This window comes from Phocoena phocoena, chromosome 16 (genome assembly GCF_963924675.1).
Source record: "Phocoena phocoena chromosome 16, mPhoPho1.1, whole genome shotgun sequence".
Lineage (NCBI taxonomy): Eukaryota > Metazoa > Chordata > Mammalia > Artiodactyla > Phocoenidae > Phocoena > Phocoena phocoena.
This window is the reverse complement of record NC_089234.1, coordinates 14080787-14100911: the sequence shown is the minus strand read 5'-3', so window position 1 is coordinate 14100911 and position 20125 is coordinate 14080787. Positions and strand designations below refer to the sequence as shown.

The window sequence follows — 20125 nt, the reverse complement described above, 5'->3', positions numbered from 1 at the left end:
GGTATAGATGATCTTATTTGCATAGCAGAAATAGAGACAAATGTATGAATACCAAGGGGGAAAGGGGGAGTGGGAGGAATTGGGAGATTGGGATTGACACATAAACACTCTTGATACTGTGTATAAGATAGACAATGAGAACATACTGTATAGCACAAGGAACTCTGCTTAATGCACTGTGGTGACCTAAATGGGAAGGGAATCCAAAAAAGAGGGGATATATGTATATGTATAGCTGATTCACTTTGCTGTACAGCAGAAACTAACACAACATTGTAAAGCAACTATACTCCAATAAAAATTAATTTAAAAATAAGAACTCAGATCATTTAAAACCTGTGGGCCATTCGAAAAACTTTGGCTTTTACTCAAGTGAGATCAGAAGTCATTGGAGAATTTTGAGCACAGGAGTGAAGGGTCTCACATATGTTAATAGGATTTCTTTGGCCTCAGTTGAAAATACACTTAATGGAGGTAAAAGCCGAAACAGAAACCTAGGGAAAAGTGGCAGTAATCCAGACCAGAGATAATGATGGCTTAGTTCAAGACTGTAAGCAATTGAAATGGTGAGAGGTGTTTGGATTCTGGATAAATTTTGAAGATGGACAAGTAGGATTTCATGATGGATTAGATGTGGGGTGTGAGAGAAAGAGAGGCATTAACAGTTGACTTCAAGTTTTTTTGGCCTGAGCAACTAGAAGCATTGGTATTTGGTATTCAGTATATATTTGTGAAATTAATAAATGTTTATTTATTTTGAACATCTGATAATTCATAGATAAAAGGGTCCATCACTTTTGGCTTCAAAATAATGACTATAATGATTGTCACAACATTTTTCTCAAAATGTCCCCCTTATTTCTTTCTTCCAGTTCGTGAATCAGTTTTTCTTGGATGTTAGATAAGAGGAAGCATATTACACACCTTGCTTGCTAGTATTCTTTAAAGATAGGCAATGTATGTGCAGTTATATGAGAAAGACAATTCACATGTCAAACGATGGGAATGAATTTTCATTGTCTTACTTTGGTTTAATATTCATAGCCATAAAACCTAGCTTGATTAGAACTTCTTGGATTTTAAGCAGTGGAAGGAAGTAAAAAGTTATCACCACATCAGTTATACCTCAATAAAGCTATAAAATAAAAGTAATAACAAAATTAAAATGAGGCAGTAGAGGGCTTCCCTGGTGGCGCAGTGGTTGAGAGTCTGCCTGCTGATGCAGGGGACATGGGTTCGTGCCCCGGTCCAGGAAGATCCCACATGCCGCAGAGTGGCTGGGCCCGTGAGCCATGGCCGCTGAGCCTGCGCGTCCGGAACCTGTGCTCCACAACGGGAGAGGCCACAACAGTGAGAGACCCGTGTACCACAAAAAAAAAAAAAAAAAAAAAAAATGAGGCAGTAGAAAAGTGGGAAAAAAGTTATTACCACAAACATTGTGTTTATTCTTTCTGTTGTGTAAGTGTCATAGGAATTGATGCACTTGTCTTATTTTTTGGGAGGGAAGAAACAATCTTGGAACCATGCCTTTTCCATTTAGCCTAGAGAGTTAGGACTAAGAAAAATAATACATTCTCTACCTCAGGAATATTTAAGTCCAAAATTTCTCTATCACTCTTGCCCAAGTTTTACAAAGGCATTTAAAATCATAAATCATATCATAGAATGTCTGATAAATCAGTTAATAATGAATAAAATATAGTTTCACTTTTTAAATCTCTTAAAGATTGTAATGGTATCCTGGAATACTTCTCTTAATTATTAGCATGTAGTTATGTTTATATTTTAAATATTCATTTATTAAAGGAGCAGAAGCATAAATGTGAGTTTATTAATTTTTTTCAAAGAACTGTTAATTTTAAATTAATTGACAAAAACATGGATAATAAAAATTTTTAATTATACGATTTATTTGAGTTCAGTTCAGCACACTCTCTTGAGCACATGCTATGTGTTCTGTGTATATATGACAAGCACTGTACAAGAATTGGAGTTTAAAGATAAATGAAAGCTCCTGTTTTTAAGGAGCTTATGGTCTACTATGGGAGATAGACAAGTAAAAGGATACTTTAAATAGTATGTGGAGAACTTTCACTTATAATCAGGAAGGAGCACAACACAAACAGCTAGAACTGAAGAAAATATATTAAAAACTATTTTTACATATTGAGGAAAAGAGACTGTTCAAGACTATGATTACTGAGAGAAGGGAAACACATGAGGTATGATTACCCTAGCTTTTTAACCTGGATGCAATTCTTTGACAGCAGGACTGAAAGGGGGAACTTAAGCAAAGCAGAGTGGTCTGATTGAGTTGAGGATACAAAGATTGGAGTTCAGGGAGGCTAAGTTAGCTGAAATTTTCGAGACAATGTACTTGAGAGGAAAGAACTACACAGACAAAAACCTCCAGAAATCTTCATAGAGGTTGCTTTGAGCCTTTGGCTGTATATTACTCTGTGCATACGTACAGGAAAACCACTAGGTTGAGTGAAGAAAAACTGCTGAGGAGTCATAAGGTCGACAATTCTAAGAGCTCACACAGGACTGGGAGACATTCATGTTCCATCCTGTCGGAATAGAAAGATCTCATTAAACAGAAGAGTCCTGCCTTAATAGCAAGATTAAATTAGCCTTAGACTTAAGGCTCTTCTGGACACACTCTTTTAAAAAAAAATCTTAAAAGCAAGGTTTGGACCTAATCATGTTACCTAACTGCCTGCTAAATAACAACTTCATAACTTAGGATTAGGAAATGGTTTTCTAGGTATTCACAAGCAACAAAAGAATAGATAACTTGGACTTCATCAAAATTAAAACTCGAGTTTAAAGGACACTATCAAAAAAGTGAAAAGACAACCCACAGAATTGTAGAAAATATTGGCAAATCATGTATCTAATAAGGGACTAGCATCCAGAATATATAAAGAACTCTTACAACTAAACAATAAAAAGAAAAATAACCCAGTTTTTTTAATGGACAAAGTATTTAAAAAGGCATTTATCCAAAAGCATACAAATGGCCACACATGAAAGACGTTCAAAATAGGAAAATGCAAATCAAAACCACAATGAGATGCCCCTAGCCTGGCTATAATAAACGAGTAGATAAGCGTGTTGGATAGGCTGTGGAGAAATTGGAAACCTCATACATTGCTGGTAGAAATGTACAATTATACAACTACTTTGGAAAACAGTTTGACAGTTTCTCAAAATGTTACACCTAGAGTTACCCTATGACCCACAGTTCCACTCCCTGGTATTTCAAGATAATTGAAACCATACGTCTACGTAAGAACTTGTACATGAATGTTCATAGCAGCATTGTTCATGGTAACCAAAAAGTGAGTAGAGTTTTCTAATTTCATTGGGAAGCTTGTTTTACTTAGTAATATGACACTATTTTGAATTCTCATTCAGCAGTCTAACCTTCAACTAACTTGTTCTTTTGAATCCAGTTGTTGCTTAAATAATGCTGGTCAGTTTATGAAGAAACAGTTCCTATGTGGCCAAGGGAAGCTGTTGGGACTTAAAATTGACCATATACTGCTTAAATTTTTACTACACAAGAAAAACTTAATCATTCCTGACATACATAAAGCAAAACTTAAAATAGTTAAAATATGTTTTTTGGTTTTTGTCTATTTGTTTCTAGAAATGAAGTCAGTGGAACATGATAGTGGCCAGTTAAATGAACTTCAAAAACAAAAGAGTGAATTGATACAAGAATTATTTACTTTGCAGAGAGAGCTTAAAGGTATTACCTTTATGAGTTAGTTTATTTTGCTGATGAATATTGTTATATATCTACTATAGGGTAGTATTATTCTTTCAAAATGTATTCACCTATTGGGATGTAGTGCTGCTATTGACGTAAAAAAGGAACAGGTAAAGCGCTGAATTGATCAGTGTTAGATCTGGTATTTTTAATGTCACAAATTTTGTTAAGATCTTTTTTGTGTGTGCATTTAATTGCTACGTTAAAGTAGAAAAATAAAAATCACTAGTACATATATTTTACGTGAAGCACCAAAATTGAGTATTGTTCTTATGAATGAATAAAGATAACCTTTATGTTTAATTTTTTAAAGATTGTAAGAATTTTCTTAATTGTTTAGGTTTTGAAGATAAAAAAAAGGAAGCCGTTTGCACTACCAAGTACCTAGAGGCAGAAAAAATAAAAATTAGTGAAAAGCCTCAAAATGATGCTGAATGCTTAAGGTAAGAATTGCCTATTATACTTTGGTATAAAATCTGATAATTTTCCAAGTTGTCAAGTGATTTCAGCATAAAACTAAACGCACAGTTGCTTTTTTTTTTTAAAGCTCGTTTAAGAAATTATTTCCTTCTATGTGTATTCTGAAACATACTAATAAGCAAACACTTTACTGGCTAGAAAGTGCTACACATAAGTTTCAGGATGCATCAGGTTGATAAGGTTGAAATCAATTTTATCTTTTCATACACCTCATGGTCTCAGAGTTATTCATATCCTAACAGATTAAGATATAGTATTGTTTCCACAACTCTCTTTTTTATTATCCCTAACTTTCCGGAGTGAAATGATTGAAATTATTTTTGGTCCTTCTAGATTTCAGGGGAAAAAAACACAGTCTACTGTTTTACTTGAAATCTGTCACACTGGTTTGGGGCCTAAAGATTGAAAATGTATTTTCTGTATGGAATATTTAGATTTTTTTAATGCACTTGGATAATGAAAGAATGGCTGAGGTTTGAAATGACATAATTATATACCAAAGGAGCACCCCCCCAGTTTATTAATTTCACTGTTATTTATTAATAATTCAGTGTTATATTTGCTGGCTTAATTTTAAAGAACTTCTTATACTTTCTACATTTAATGTAAGAAACAGAAACCTCATTGCCAGATCTACGAAGAGGCAAATGAAGACTTCTTTCACATAAATCATATAGGAAATAAGTCCACTAGAGCTGAACAAATGCTTCATATTAGCAGTGTATTGCCTTAGGCCATAATTTTAGTAGATTGTGAGAAAATATCTGCAATTTAATTTTATGTTGTTCTATAAGCATGAAATATCAATCTCTTGGGTGATAGTTTGATGCAGAATGAGTTTCTGTAATGACAGTCTGCTCATTGATTTTTTTTACACTTTTAAAAATGGTAATGCCCACTGGTATCATTATAGTTAGTAGTAAAGGGGCTTCCAATATGAACTCCAGTTTTGTTTATCACTCGGTCATAAAAATTTGCCCTGGATTAAAATTAAGCACACAAAATTTGTTAGAGAGAGCTTTTCCTTCACAGATGGTGACAAAAGAAATTTGGATAGAAAGAAACATCAATCAATATACCTAGTCCGTTCTTTGCATCTTAGCAGTTATTGAATGAAATGCCAATGTTTATCAATTCCCACTTTGAATTCTTTAATATGTGTAGCTTAGTTTCCCTTCTGGTATGTTCCATAAAAGTTATTTCAAGTGTGAAGAGCAGAGTCAAAATACTAAGTGTAGGGCTTCCCTGGTGGCGCAGTGGTTGGGGGCCCGCCTGCCGATGCTAGGGGGCGCGGGTTCGTGCCCCGGTCCGGGAGGATCCCGCGTGCCGTGGAGCGGCTGGGCCCGTGAGCCATGGCCGCTGGGCCTGCGCGTCCGGAGCCTGTGCTCCGCAACGGGAGAGGCCGCAGCAGTGAGAGGCCCGCGTACAGCAAAAAAAAAAAAAAAAAAAAAAAAAAAAAAAATACTAAGTGTAAAGATTTTAGGAAAGAGGGCCATCAGTCTTATAATTAGCGCAATAACAAGGAGCTAATGATGGCCAAAAATGATCTGACATTTACTGAACATCATTAAGGCCAAAATTAAGTTGGTTTTATTCCTAAATTTTGGAATAGAATAATCTTTTTCATCTGTGTGTTCAAATGTATACTGAATTCTATAGTAATTGCCTTTATCTTAAATTTTCAAGTTTAACGACTCTTGGTATAGGTGCTATTTTTATAGCAGGGTTTCTCAGCCTTGGCACTGTTGAGATTTTGGGTCAGGATATTCTTTGTTGTGGGAGAGCTGTCCTATGCAGGGTAAGATGTTTATTAGCATTCCTGGCCTCTACCAACTAGATGCCAGTAGCGCCACCCACCCCCAGTTGTGACAAACCAAAAATGACTCCAGATATTGCTCAGTGCCCCCTGGGCAGAGACGGGTGGGCAAAATTGTCCCCAGTTCAGAACCAGTTTTATTTTAAAGTTATTAAAATTGTACTTCTACTTTTATTAAACTTTAACCAGTAAGAAAGCAATTACTGGGTTACAAAAAATTAATTACAAAAAATTAAAACTTCATCTCTATGAACTTATTGTTTCTACTTTTTGTAATTAGAAAATTTTGATGCATATTTTATTCTGTCTATATTATTGAAATTCTTTTGTAATGATTATGTTTTTATAAAGTTAACCTGTCATGTCCAGGTTGCTTGTTGGACTCTAACTTAATGCCATCCATTAATGGAGAGAACTAGTACTTTATTTATTTATTTTTTTAACACCCTTATATTAGAGTATAACTGCTTTACAATGGTGTGTTAGTTTCTGCTTTATAACAAAGTGAATCAGCTATACATATACATATATCACCATATTTCCTCCCTCTTACATCTCCCTCCCACACTCTCTGTCCCACTCCTCTAGGTGGTCACAGAGCATGGAGCTGATTTCCCTGTGCTATGCGGCTGCTTCCCACTAGCTATCTATTTTACATTTGAGAACCATTAAACTGTTATATCCACAACAGTTTAATGGTCCCTGCTTTAAGTAATCTTCCCCTATTTATAAATTACAAGATGTTTGTTTATTTAAAAGATTCTAATGTGAAGAGTGTGGGCTCATTAATTAACACATGTTAAAGCAACTAACTTATAGAATATTGCTATGATTAATACCTAAACCAGAGGTTGTGTTAATTTCTAAGAAGCGTCCCTGAGGATTGTATAACATACCAAGCTAGTTTTTTCACGTAGTCCAGGGAGGATAGAAATCTCAGGGTCTCGAGAGGCAGTAAGCATAGAGGTTAAGATTACAAACACCTTTGAATCCCACCTCTGCTATTTACTAGGTTAGTGACCTTGGACAAGCAATTTAACTTGTCTATGCCTCATTCCCTACATCTATAAAATGAGGTTAATAATGGCCCTACCTCACAAGACTATAGCAAAAATTAAATGTCTTAATATATATAAAGCCCTTACAACAGTGCTTGGTACACAGTAAATGCTCTATAATTATTAGACATAATTATAATTGTATAATTATTTATGATTTCATTTTTATTTCATATTATCCATGTGAATTTCATGCCTTTCAGGCTTCTTTCTCATTTTTTTCTCCTGCCTGTCCTTTAAGTGTAGTCTCCCTAAAGGTTAGTCATTGATTGTTTTCTTACTTTGTACTCTCCATGGGCTATCTAATCTGGTCTAAAGTTTTAGTTGTCATCCATAGATAATTTCCAAATCTTTGTCACTAATCCCTCCTTCCTAAGCTCCAGTTCTGAATTCCCAAGAATTTAATATAAACATAGAAATAGATCTGAAGTGATGCTGCCCTGATTAAACAAACAAAAACATAATCTGTGCTATCTCCCTGCATTTCTATCACATACTCTATTCCACTAGTTCATCAGAATACTATTTGTGGAATTCCAAATACGCCACAGGACTTCACACCTCTGTATCTTTCTCTTTTTTCTCTATTAGTTCAAAATCTGATTTAGTCTTCAAGGCCTAGCTCACATGTAATTTTTCCTGAGTAAACCCAAAATGTAGCAGGCATGTTTGGTGTGTTCAGAAATCTCATCATTCTCACCCTACCCCCGTCCATCACCAAGTTTTATTGCTTTTACTTCCAAAATATTTCTTGAGTCCTTCCACTTCTCTCTCCATGGCTACCATCCTAGTTCTAGCCACTACTCTCTCTCACCTGGATCACAGTAACAATCTCTCTCTGCTTTCCCGTCATCCACTCTTGCAACCTTCATTGCATTATAAATTGAATCGTGTCAGCCCCCTTATTAAAATCATCAACGGCTTCATAATGAACATAATAAAACCTAAAGTCCATGACTCGTCACAATATGGTATATGACCACCTCCCTGATGTTATTTTCAACCATGGTCCCCTTCTCACTCTGCTCCTTAAAGCACTCCGAGCTTTCTTCCACCTAAGACCTTTATCTATGCCTTTCTTTCTCCTCAAGTTATCTGTTTGCCCCTTGCCTGCTTGTCTCCTACCTGATGGGACATGCCGTATCCTTTAGATCTCAGTTGAAATATTTCCTCAGAGAAGGATCCCTGTGATCTAAATTTTATAACCTGTTTTTCCTAATAACACACTGTATTTTTTCCTTGATAGCACAGATTCCATTTTGTAATTACATATTTATGTGCTTTATTTTATTTATGTCTGTGTCATCATGTGCTCAGTTAGGGGAAAGATCTTGTCTACTTTGTTTACCATTGTATACTCATGGTCTAATACCTTGGTACAGAGGTTGGCATATAGTAGGTATTGAATAAATAAATGAAGGAATAAACATAATAAATTATGAAAGCATTCCTCTACTGTTCCTTTCTCTGTGTTCATAGAGAATATGTTTATAATTCTGTTATATCATTGATCATATTCTATGATATTTATGTGTATCAGTTTCTCCCACTTAACTGGGAACTCCCTCTACTACTTCTTCATTTTTCTATCAGTGTCCGAATCTAACATAGTCCAGGGTACTTAGTGTTTAATAAATATTTGTTCCAGTGATTGAGTCTACATATTTTATTTTTACTACAAAGAAGATAAAATTTCCTCATCTATTTTCAGTGTTATTTGCAAAGACACGGTATATATTAACCCCTGAGATAGACCCATGGAATTCTTCTTTCCACTCCTGGTTTTTTTCTTCCATGAAGAAAAAGCTTTACTGGTTTAACCCTCCTTGTTGTCCCTCCCAGAACTCCTTCTTTCTTATTCTGTGGTGGAGAGGAGTGATTCAGTCTGATTGGTGAGTTTGGAAGGATAAACCGAAGCCCAGCTTTCTTTTCCTTATCTCTCTGGAGTATGGCCTGCCTCAGAGTGTATGTTCCACTCTGCTCCTCTATCCCTTAAGTTTTACAGTGGTAGGACTCCATGAAAGAAAGCTTGTGGCATCCAATTCTGTCTCTACTAGTGTGAGTTACATTAGTCTAAGTCTGGGGTTCAGTGTTAGTAAATCCTTTGCGTGCAGATATAAGCCACATTCTCCCGTCACTGCTATATTAGTAGCAAACTTGACATCTTGACCTTCCTTAACTTCTCAGATGGGCAGAATTCAGGTGGGCAAGAATAGCAGTATATACTGGACCACTTCAAACTCCCAACACCTATTATTTTTTATTATTACTCAACACCAGGGTCACCAAAATACAGTTCTTCATCATGACTTTTTATTTACTGCAACAGTAACATACCAGACAACTTGAAACATTTCAGGCATTTTTTTACCTACAACACTTCTTCTTAGAATGGTTTTACACTTTTTATAACCAATGTTTATACTTGTTTAATACAGCAGGAAGTTTGTTTCAGAAATGAAGCCACAAAGTCAATAGCATGGGATTTTCTTTCTGAACATTTGAAGATAGAGTGGTTTTGTGAACAGCACGTTTGCAATGGAAACAGCACAAAAGTTAATATACACCTGCTACTGAGAGACTCTAAATGCATTTATATGAAGTAGTAAATCAGTGCTGTTGCCTCTTCAGTGAAAAGGTCATCCAGTTAAGTTAGTCATAGATGTCACATTGATGGTGTTTTATTAGCTAGTAAAATTCTGGGGGAAAAAAAGACAGAAGTTCCCCTTCCTCTTACCCCATCCTTTTAATTTCTCCTTTTTAAGATTTTCTATGGATTCATGGATTTCTTTTTTATTTCATGTGTTATAATACATTATTGTCACTATTTTTGATGCTCAAATTGTCCCAGATTTGGCTAGAGGCAGTCGCTTGAACTAAAATTTTGTGTCTTTTGACATTTTCCCATCAGTTTTTGGTCACTTTCCTTCCTTCTTGTGCAACAGAATATTCTAGGCTCATCTTGTATATTATAATACCTACCTCAGCCCTGGGACCAATTATTTCAAGGAGTCCTGGTATCTTTTAGTTGGTACTGGTTTTAGAAGCTAAGATTAGCATGCTAGATGTGCTCATTACTACTGGGTGTCATTGCTTCTGAATACTTTAAACGGACAGAAATAAAAATACCATTTTTTTAAATCATGATTTTTTTTATACTGATCCCTTCCATTCACATCCAAAATGACAGGTTTTTTTTCTCCCCTTCCCTCCATTTTCTATGTATATCTTCTTTCTTCTAGTGAAAACTCTGGTTCTTAACAGCATCAATGTAATTATCCATTTCTTACAATCTTGTAAAATAATTTTAGAATTACTAGCTGTGTACCTTCACTAACAATAAAAGTAGTAAATAAAATTTAAGATTCCTTTATAATTCTTATTGCCTTACAACATATCCCACTGAGGGTTATAGACTACTATGTTTGAAAATTACTTGAATTCTTTTTTTTTTAATCTGTGATTATAAATTTGAAAAACAGGTTTATTTGTTTCTGTTTGTGTTTAACTCAACTGTTATTTTGTGTTAAACTTCATGGTCTTTTCCTCAACTTTATTTATTTAATTTTATTTGTCAAATATGTAAATAATCATCAAGATTCAAAAGTCAGGAGTATATAAAAAAGATATACCCAGATGAGTTTCATTTCATTCCATATCTATTCCACCCCATTTTCACTCACTGCTGTAGGTGACCATTTCACTAGTTACTGGTTTATCCTTTCTGTGTTTCTTTTCATCTTTATCTTCATTCTTTTTATACTGTATAATACTCCATTATATGGATGTGCTATAGTTTATTCAACCAGTCTCATAAGAATGGACACAGGTTGTTGACAATACTTTGTGATTACAAATAATAATGCAACAATAACTTTGTGCATATGTTGTTTGTTTTTATAGGGTGCATTACTGATGTGGATTGGCAAAGTCAAAAGGAAAATATAAATGTAGTTTTGTTATATACTGCCAAATTCTCCTCCTTTGAAGTTTAACCATTTTAAATTCCCCCATCAATGTCTGAGTACAGGTGTTTATCCACAACCTTATGAAGAAAGTGTGTTATCAAGTTTTTGGAGTTTTACCAATCTGATAGATGAGAAATTATATACCTGTGTAGTAAATTTTCAAGTCTTTATTATGAGTGAAATTGACCATATTTTTATCACGAGTAATATTAAGCACTTTTCAGATGTTTAGGGATGATTTTTATACTTTTTTCTGTGAAGTGACTGTTTATGACTTTCCCCCATTTTTTAATCAGAGTTTTGGTCTTTTTTCCCCTTGATTTTAAAGTCCCTTTACATATTAGAGAGATTACACTTTTATCTGTGAGGTATGTGGCAAGTATTTTCTCTCAGATTGTCATCTTTTGACTTTACTCATGTGTTTTGCTATACAATTTTTTAAATGTAGTTGAATTGAGTACTCATTTTTCATTTATATTTTGAGCCATAGTGAGAAAGTTCTTGGCCACAACCAGCTTATAAAGGAATTTCCCTATTCTTTCACTTTGTCCTTAGTTTCATTTTTTACACTTAAATCTTTGATCCAGTTAGAGTATATTTTGGTGTATGCTATGAGATACAGAGCCAATTTTCGCTTTGACAATCCATCTATAGCCACATAGCACATAGCTATCCGGTTTTTTTAACACAGCTTATTAAAAAGTCAGTCTTTTACAGTGGTTTGAGGAAGCTCCTTTAGCATATGCTAAATGTCCACTTGTCCCTTTTAAGCTATTTCTGTCTTCTGTGTTCCACTGCTCTATTTATATGCCACTACTGCACTCTTTTAATTATAAAGGATTAATGGTATGATTTAATATCTCACAGGGCTAGTCACCTTTCTTTGTTTTCTCTTTTTTCAGGGCTTTCTTGGAAAAAAAAAATTCAAGGGCTTTTCTAGAATGTTCTTTTTCTTTTTTCATATGAACTTTAGAATCAAATTTGCCTAGCACCAGCGGAAAAAAGTGTTAGTATTTTTATTAGGGTCAAATTAAGTTTTATTTAACTGGGGATAGTTAACATTTTTATGATGTCCTATCCATGAAAAAGTCATGTTAATTATTGCTGGTGACAATGAAGGCTACTTAGTTTTGTTTGCTAATTTTGTATCTTGTCACCCTACTGAATTATTTTATTGTTTGAGTTGGTTTTATCACTGATTCATGGGTTTTCCAAGTATGTTTTCAAATTACCTGAAAAACGAGATAGCTTTATTTCTTCTTTCAAATTCTTGTTCCTCCAATTATCTTTCCTAAACTAATTTTAATGGCTGGTTCCTTACAAAATTATAGAGAATTAAAATTTCTTTCCAAATTCTTTACTGTTAACTTGAAATTCCGATAATAGAAGCTGCAAATCTGGCACTATTCATGTAATAAAGAATTATTATAAAAGTTTACTAATGAACTAATTAATAGAGTGAATTTTTCCTTTAAAACAGACTTAAAAAAGAATTAGAACTTTATAAGGAAGATGACATGCAAAGTGTTTATGATGCTCTCCAAACAGAAATAGAATTTTTGCAGTTGGTAAGCCATAATTGATTGTTTAACTTTTGTTCAGCACTTGTTTTTACTTACTGGTAAGAATGGTTTTACTGGAATACATCTCACTGAATTAGTATTGTGCCCTTCACATGGATTTGCACTAGATACAAAAGAACAAAACAGGGCTTCCCTGGTGGCGCAGTGGTTAAGAATCCACCTGCCAATGCAGGGGACACGGGTTTGAGCCCTGGTCTGGGAAGATTCCCCCATTCCACGGAGCAGCTAAGCCCGTGCGCCACAACTACTGAGCCTGCGCTCTAGAGCCCGCGAGCCACAACTATTGAGCCCACGTGCCACAACTACTAAAGCTTGTGCACCTAGAGCCCATGCTCTGCAACAAGGGAAGCCACAGCAATGAGAAGCTCATTCACCGCAAGGAAGAGTAGCCCCCGCTCACCACAACTAGAGAAAGCCCACGCACAGCAACAAAGACCCAACGCAGCCAAAAATAAATAAATAAAAACCAAAGCAGCAACAACAAACAAAACTAAGGTCATGATATAAATCTGTGAAATGTTTTGAGTCTTGGAGAATTAGATGCTGCATAAGGCAAGTTATATCAATATATAAAGAGAATATGTACAATTTCAAACTAAGTTAAAAAAAATTCAAACCTGACCTCACAACATCCCCTTGACTGAAACTGTTATTAGAGGATTAATGCACTGAAGAAGTTTAACTATCATAATGCTTAAAAGCTTTTTGGTTTTGATAGGCATAAATTATACTTTGATTATATTTGATCCTAAAACTTCCTTATTACAAATTTTTATGATTTCCAGAACTTTGGATTCAATTATTGGAAACTTATTTTCAGATAGTGTGGGAGCACTTCAGATTGCTTTTAACCTCTTACTTTGGTTGTTTATAAAATGAACACAGTATTTGTCATGCTCTATTTTAATAGAAGACATATATAGCTAGCTTTAAAGTATGTTAAAATATAGTTTAATTTAATACACTACATTTTCTTCCATATTTACTTTCTGGAAATATTTTCTTATTTAAGATTATCCAATAGGTATGTTAGGATTTATATTTTATAGAATTTATATATTTAGAAAAACTTTCAATAGTAAAATTTAGAAATGCCCAGTTATTGTTGTGCTAAATTTACATGAATTTTATATAATTCTTTTATTAAGAATTTCATTTCTCTCATGAATAATTGTATGTTTTCATTTCAGACATTGGCACAGAAAGATCTTCAGGAAACTAATAACTTGTAGAGAAGTGATCAGCTATCTAATATTTGATCAAGCATCTTAGTATCAGATCTTTGTGGTAGATGCATGAATGATGCCCATTTCTTGCGGAAAACGTGAGGTTTAAAATGTTCAAAGTTGTTGATATCTAGAGTTGATATATTAGCACTTAAAAAAAGTAGTTTTTTGGTCTTGTTACCTGCTGAAACTTAAGGGTTTTTATGTGGTTTGATTTTATTTCTAAAGGAAGAAAAAAGGAGAAACAGATATTGTGTTCTCAGGCTCGTTATTCCCCCCCCGACCCTTAAGCTGACCTGTACTTTCTGATGTTGTTCTTTCTTTGTTGCAGTCTACCTCAGATCCAATCAAGTGTAGGAAGAAAAGCTCAGATTATTGACCCAATTTTGTCAGTGCCATTTGCACCAACAAAGATGCTTACTTTCATTTTAATCCTTCTGTAATCATAGGATGTCTTTTGACAGAGGCCTTCTGAGGCCTTCCATCTACAGAAGCCAGTTTTCTCCACTTTTCTTTAAATGTGTCTACAGATTTAAGTCTGGGACACCTGCAGCCACTTTCCAGCACTTTGTGCCTGCCAGTTTTCTTCCTAATGCCAGTGTTGGTTAGAATGAAATAAGTCATCTACTCGGGGAGGTACATAGTCTCCTTATGGCCATCAGGATTCATTTTTGCTGGTGGCCTAAAATATTGCAACTGAAAACAGTGTACTTATGTTTGGATCAATCATGATATTGCCACCAAATTTCCAACATCACATCTCTTTTTGCTGTTAGCAGTCCTAACTAGGAAGAAAGGTGTATTTTCACGTTTCTTAAAAAAGTATATTGAAACTATTCAACAAGGCCCTAAATTGTGGTAGGCGGGGGAGGGGAACAAAAGCTACTTTAAGGATATAACTTAAAGTTCTGAGTGCAAATGTTTTCTTTTATGATTCTAGTTGAATTAGTTTAATATCAAATATGAGATGTTTACAAATGTCTTAGATCTATTAATGTTAAGGTAGTCTCATTTCAAATCAAGTCTTATTAAGGCATAGCTTTTTGTATAGGTTGCTTTACATCCTTATTTTTTTAAAAAGCAGCAAAGTTAAAACTCTCCTTTGAGATGTGTACCAATTGCCATCTGTTTAAATAATTTGTATTTTCAAAAGTTATTTTTATTTTGATTCTTTAAATATTTAAGAGTAAATTACTTTTGCTTAAGAAAAAAAATGAATGGTACCAGAGAATTGCAGTCTGTTTTATATGCAAACGCAGAGTGGGAAATGGTTACTGGAATTAGTCTTGACTTCAGTTGTTTTATTTTAGCCCATTTATCTAACCACATTCTAAGTTCTAAGTCTTCTGAATATTTATTATTAAATGTGTATCACATCATTAATATGCAGGCTAAGTTTACATGTAAAGCCTTTTTCACAGTAATTTTTGTTCATTATTGGTTTTGTAGCTAAAATATCAATGTGAATTAGAGATCTGCCAGTTATTTGCACAACTAACACACAATGGCATATATGCAGAATAAACTCTTACTGATATAACAGTCTTGTCATGTCTTCACGTCATATAGAATATCTAGATTAATATTCAGTAATGAATCAGAATTCATATGAATTGAATTTGAGACAAAATGGGAGGTTCATAACGTATTTTCATTATTTCAAAATGCTTAACATGCATATTTTAAGATTTAAACTATTTTTTTTCAAACAATCGAATGACTGTTTCGGCAGCTGCACGGTAGAGTAATACAGTGCACTGTCCGTGTGATACCAGCCAGAATACCTGGGACTGTTAGAATCAATGCAATCAAAGGCGCAAGTTCACTGCGAAAAGGAAATACAACAACCAATAGAAATGGCAGTGTACGACCTACACTGTCAGTATACCAGCAGATTAGGTCTGCTTTTAGTTGTTTTAAGAATTCGTAATTCATACAACTCTTAAGTAGGAGAAATAGCTGAAATTATCTAAGTAAAAGTGTGTCTCAGACTGACTTTACTCTGGAAGTAAAGACTTTGGCTATATAAAAAGACAAATTTTAAATTAATCCTCATTCATTAAATAAATTCACTAACTTTTCCCTATACTTAGTTATAACCAAAGCCTAACTAACCCAGAGTAACACTGATACATCTCTGAGGTTCCTGGCATGCCACCATAGTTCTTTACTCTAATGGAAGTTCTTTCAGAAGCAACTTCCTAATTATCAGCCTTCCACTGGGGATAATACTAGGATGTATAGATAGTTTGCTGCATATTTTTCCTGCTGATTAATGGAGCTATTTGGCTAGGGGGAAGACAGCAACAAAATGATAGGATGTAGAGCATGACCACTGGACTGGAAATTCCTTTCTTTATTCCCTGGCCTAATTATTGAAATGGGAGGAAAAAGCAAAGAAAAGGAGAAGTTTTAAAGTGTGTAGAGTCAGGAAGATTTCTAAAGTACTCACTGTTTTATCAATAGTAGTGTTTTCTTCTGTAAAAGAAACAAAAATTGAGGAGCACATTGTCTGCCTATCTTTTTTCTCTTGAAACGTGTAAAACCATGATGAGATTCTTAAAGTCCGAGATAAGTTTGAAGTCATTGTATTGTAATGAATTAGAATCTAGAAATGACTCTAAAACAGAGTGAATTGAGATTTGGTAATTTATTGTAGAGTGGAAATTATGCTAAGAAAAATCTATTGAGTCTTTTACCAGAAGGGCAATCAGTAGCTGCAGATATACAGACAGCGTGCACTAGACAGGCCCTGTTCTAATCTATGCTGAGGACAAAGTCCCTTTCTATTTCATACCAATCAATCATACATAACTGTGTCACATTGTTATGAATATGTCATTTATTTGCAGTCCAGAAAACAGTAGCAGTTCAGTGACATGATTAGAAATAAATATGATATGGTTTTTAACCCTGGATGTAGAAGGGCAAGGTGTTCTGTCATTCAAATATTTATTTATAGTATGAAATTTGATATTTAAAGTTCATTATACTAAAAAATATTTTAATATTTGAAGCAGATTATTTTAGTTCAACTTTCATGTTTCTTCTTGACTCCTCTTCTCTCCTTTGTCATCCTGAAAAACTTAAATGAAGCAAATACATTTGCCTTTCAGAGTCTAGTTCAGAGCATTTTCTGTCAAGGGAATTTTTTTCAAGATGTGAACTAAAAATGAAAAATATTTTTTGTCATTAGTCTGAAGCAGGGATTAGGTCTTGGAGTTTTTAAGACAACAGATTTTTCTTTTTATGGAAGAATGGGAAGAATGAAGTTATCTTTGAAAATGTTGGAGGTAGGAAATGAATAATTAGTTGCATTTGTGCTTTCTAAACATTGTATTTTCAAGTTTAAATAAGTTTTTGCTTGGCCTGTTAACGATAAAATCATCATACCAGTGAAGAAGCTTTATTTTCTTATTAACTTGACATTTGACAAAAGAATAATACTGAGACAGCATTGACTAATATATGAATGAAATAATGTGATAACTGTCTCGTCTCTTAGGGAAAATCGGGATTTCATTGCTTTGTTGTTATTCATTGTACTGAGGGTCACATTCGTTAAACATGAGGAAAATTTTTTAGGGTAATGCTGTTTGTAAGAACATATTTACTTTGATTGGAGGAAAAAAAGAAAGCATAACAAAGAAAACCATGACTGATGGTAAAATGCTCTCCTAGCTGCTGCTATGAAAAGTATCAAGAGCAAAGCTGTCAGAACCGAATGCTCATTTAAACAACTACTTTTGGTACATAGCGAATTTATCTTTAAAAGACCTTTGTGAAATTGACAGCAGCAGAATTCAAATGTCTAGGAAAATAAAGAGTAAATAAAAATGTGAAATTAATAACCATGACTGATACAAGTAGCTGTGCAAAATGAGGCCCATAGTGGGGGAGAAAAATGATTTTATTTTTTTCTTACAACCAGAAAAGCTGTACTATTCTGTTAATTCTAAGTTAATTATTGTCATACTTGTAATAAATTGTCATTCTAATTAGTTGGTAAATAAAATCTTGTTAAAATAAAATCCTCTCAATCTACGTTTAATAGATACAAATACAATTACTAATAAATATTTCTGGATAGGGCTTTGTGATTGCTGAGAGAAGGTGTAAATTCAAACCACCATGACATGATGTTGGCAGCTTTCATGACTTTAGACAAAGAAGCTCCTGGTTGGGCATGGGTGACATGAGAGCAATCATAGAGTCAGTGTAATGTCACCTCTAAAATCTGGTGCCAATTAAAATTTATAAAATGAAGGTTACATTTATAAAAATATTTTTATCCAATAAAATCAAAGATCTCTGTTGAGATTCTAGTTGGAGACCAAGCATATATCCCAGATTTTTTCAGGAGGAACTGAGATTTTGATTAATGATCTGGTTCATGTGAGGTCACAGAGGGCAGTGGGCCTCTTTATTTACTAATTGCTTGGGCTTCAGTTCCAAAAATCTTAGAAATACATTGCTTTTGAAAATATGCTTACAATAAACTTTTACACAGCAGGTAAATATTAGAAGATAAGAGAAATTTGAGAATTATTTAAATCACTCTTTTGGTACCAGAAAACATGGATTAATCAGAATCAGTGAATGAATCTTGAATTAATTAAGAATATCCTTTACACTCCATGAGAAGAAAGAGGCAAATCAGTACAAAACAGACTCAAATCAAGTACTATTGAAAATTCACCTTCTGGGTATCTCTTGAAATTAATACCTATTCACCCTACTTTATATTTTCTGCAGATTTTTTTTTCAGTGCTACCCTGTGGTCATTGATAATTTAAGGTGGTAACCTGAGGGATGGCATCTTCTTAAAATATCAAATAATAAGAGTTATATTCATTTTTTCAGTACCTGCTAAGGCAGGAATATGGACTAATGGAGAACTTCCAGAAAGATCAACATGTAAAAGAATCTCTGATTAACCTAAAAGTAGCACTCTTCTTATTTCTTTCTTTTCCCTATGTGTTGTTCCTTCCATCCATTCTTGCATCCATTCATCCTGGCTCCTAGCTATCTCTTGGAACTCACGCCATACACTCTCCTCCTTGCCCATCCCTCTCTAGCCGCACTGCCGTTCTTTCTGCTCCCAAATAGGCCCGACTCACTCTGGCCTTGGGATCATTTTGGAAGCTGTGTTCCCTCTGCCTGGGACACTTCTCCTCCTGATCTTTGTATGGCTGTCTGTTCCTGTAGTCCAGGTGTCAGCTGAAATGTCACCTCCTAGGAGAAGCCTTCCTTTAAACAGTCAGTAAGTATTCACATCATCACACACTCTAGTTTAATTCTCTTCATACTATTTGTGATTTCTGATCTCTTTCTTGTTTGTTTGTTTCTATTTATCACTACTAAACCACAAGTTCCATGAGAGCAGGGGTATTATTTGTCTTACGCACCACTTTTTTTCAGAGCCTGGAACAGTGTCAGCATACAGGAAGTGTTCAATAAATGTGCGTTGAAGTGTGACTTGAATTAACTTGTTCATTTAACCCATATTTATTAATTGAGGATTTATTGATTATCCAGTTAAAGAAACTGGGTTCATTTATTTTTGATTCTCTTTCTTGGTTGAGTTACCATATCCCCTAGTTTTCTTACTCTTTCTGAGCCTCTGTTTACTTAGTTGAAAATGGTAGTAATAATGTTTCCTAATTTCAGAACCCATCTATATAGAATAACCAGTAAAAGCATTGAAAAGAGACTGGAAGAAAATAATGATCCCATATTCCATCATGGGAAAAGTTTGTGAGTCTCTCAATGGCAACTTACAGCTTTCTATTATCAAGCTGTTGATTGGCAGGTAATGATTATGAATGCTTACTTTCCACCAGCTGCTAGAATAGGAAGTGAAAATTGTAAGTTACTTGCAAGCCATGAATGTGCATTAGAGTAGCTTAAAAGCATTATTTCTCCATGGTAATAGAAAATTTTGAAATGTGTTTGCTTTCAACTGTGATTTATTCGGTCTTTCTTGTCTGAAATACAAAGTTTAAACAATTCTGTTTTTAATTCAGCATCATATTTAGAAAAATGTATGAGTGCCATCTGCTGGATTTCTCTGGTACCACCTTGAACAAGATGATAAAATTGTAAGAGTGACCCTTCCTCCCTTTCCTTCTTCCCTCCTTCCTTCCCCATTTATGTAAGTATAAATTTAAAATTTCTCTCTCTATATATTTTCCAATTGCTCCATACATAATTTTC

General features: G+C 34.3%; 2 protein-coding genes across 2 annotated transcripts in view; both read left to right on the top strand.

Annotated features, from left to right (window-relative positions):
* Window positions 1-13915, top strand: part of CCDC172 (coiled-coil domain containing 172) — a 49901-nt gene extending 35986 nt beyond the window's left edge. Inside the window, exons 5-8 of the mRNA XM_065894912.1 lie at window positions 3656-3757; window positions 4119-4221; window positions 12581-12668; window positions 13874-13915. Coding sequence (XP_065750984.1) covers window positions 3656-3757; window positions 4119-4221; window positions 12581-12668; window positions 13874-13915 — 335 coding nt within the window. The remainder of the gene's footprint in view (window positions 1-3655; window positions 3758-4118; window positions 4222-12580; window positions 12669-13873) is intronic.
* Window positions 13916-19653: 5738 nt separating this feature from the next.
* Window positions 19654-20125, top strand: part of PNLIPRP3 (pancreatic lipase related protein 3) — a 37165-nt gene continuing 36693 nt past the window's right edge. The window contains 1 exon segment of the mRNA XM_065893880.1: window positions 19654-19721. Coding sequence (XP_065749952.1) covers window positions 19654-19721 — 68 coding nt within the window.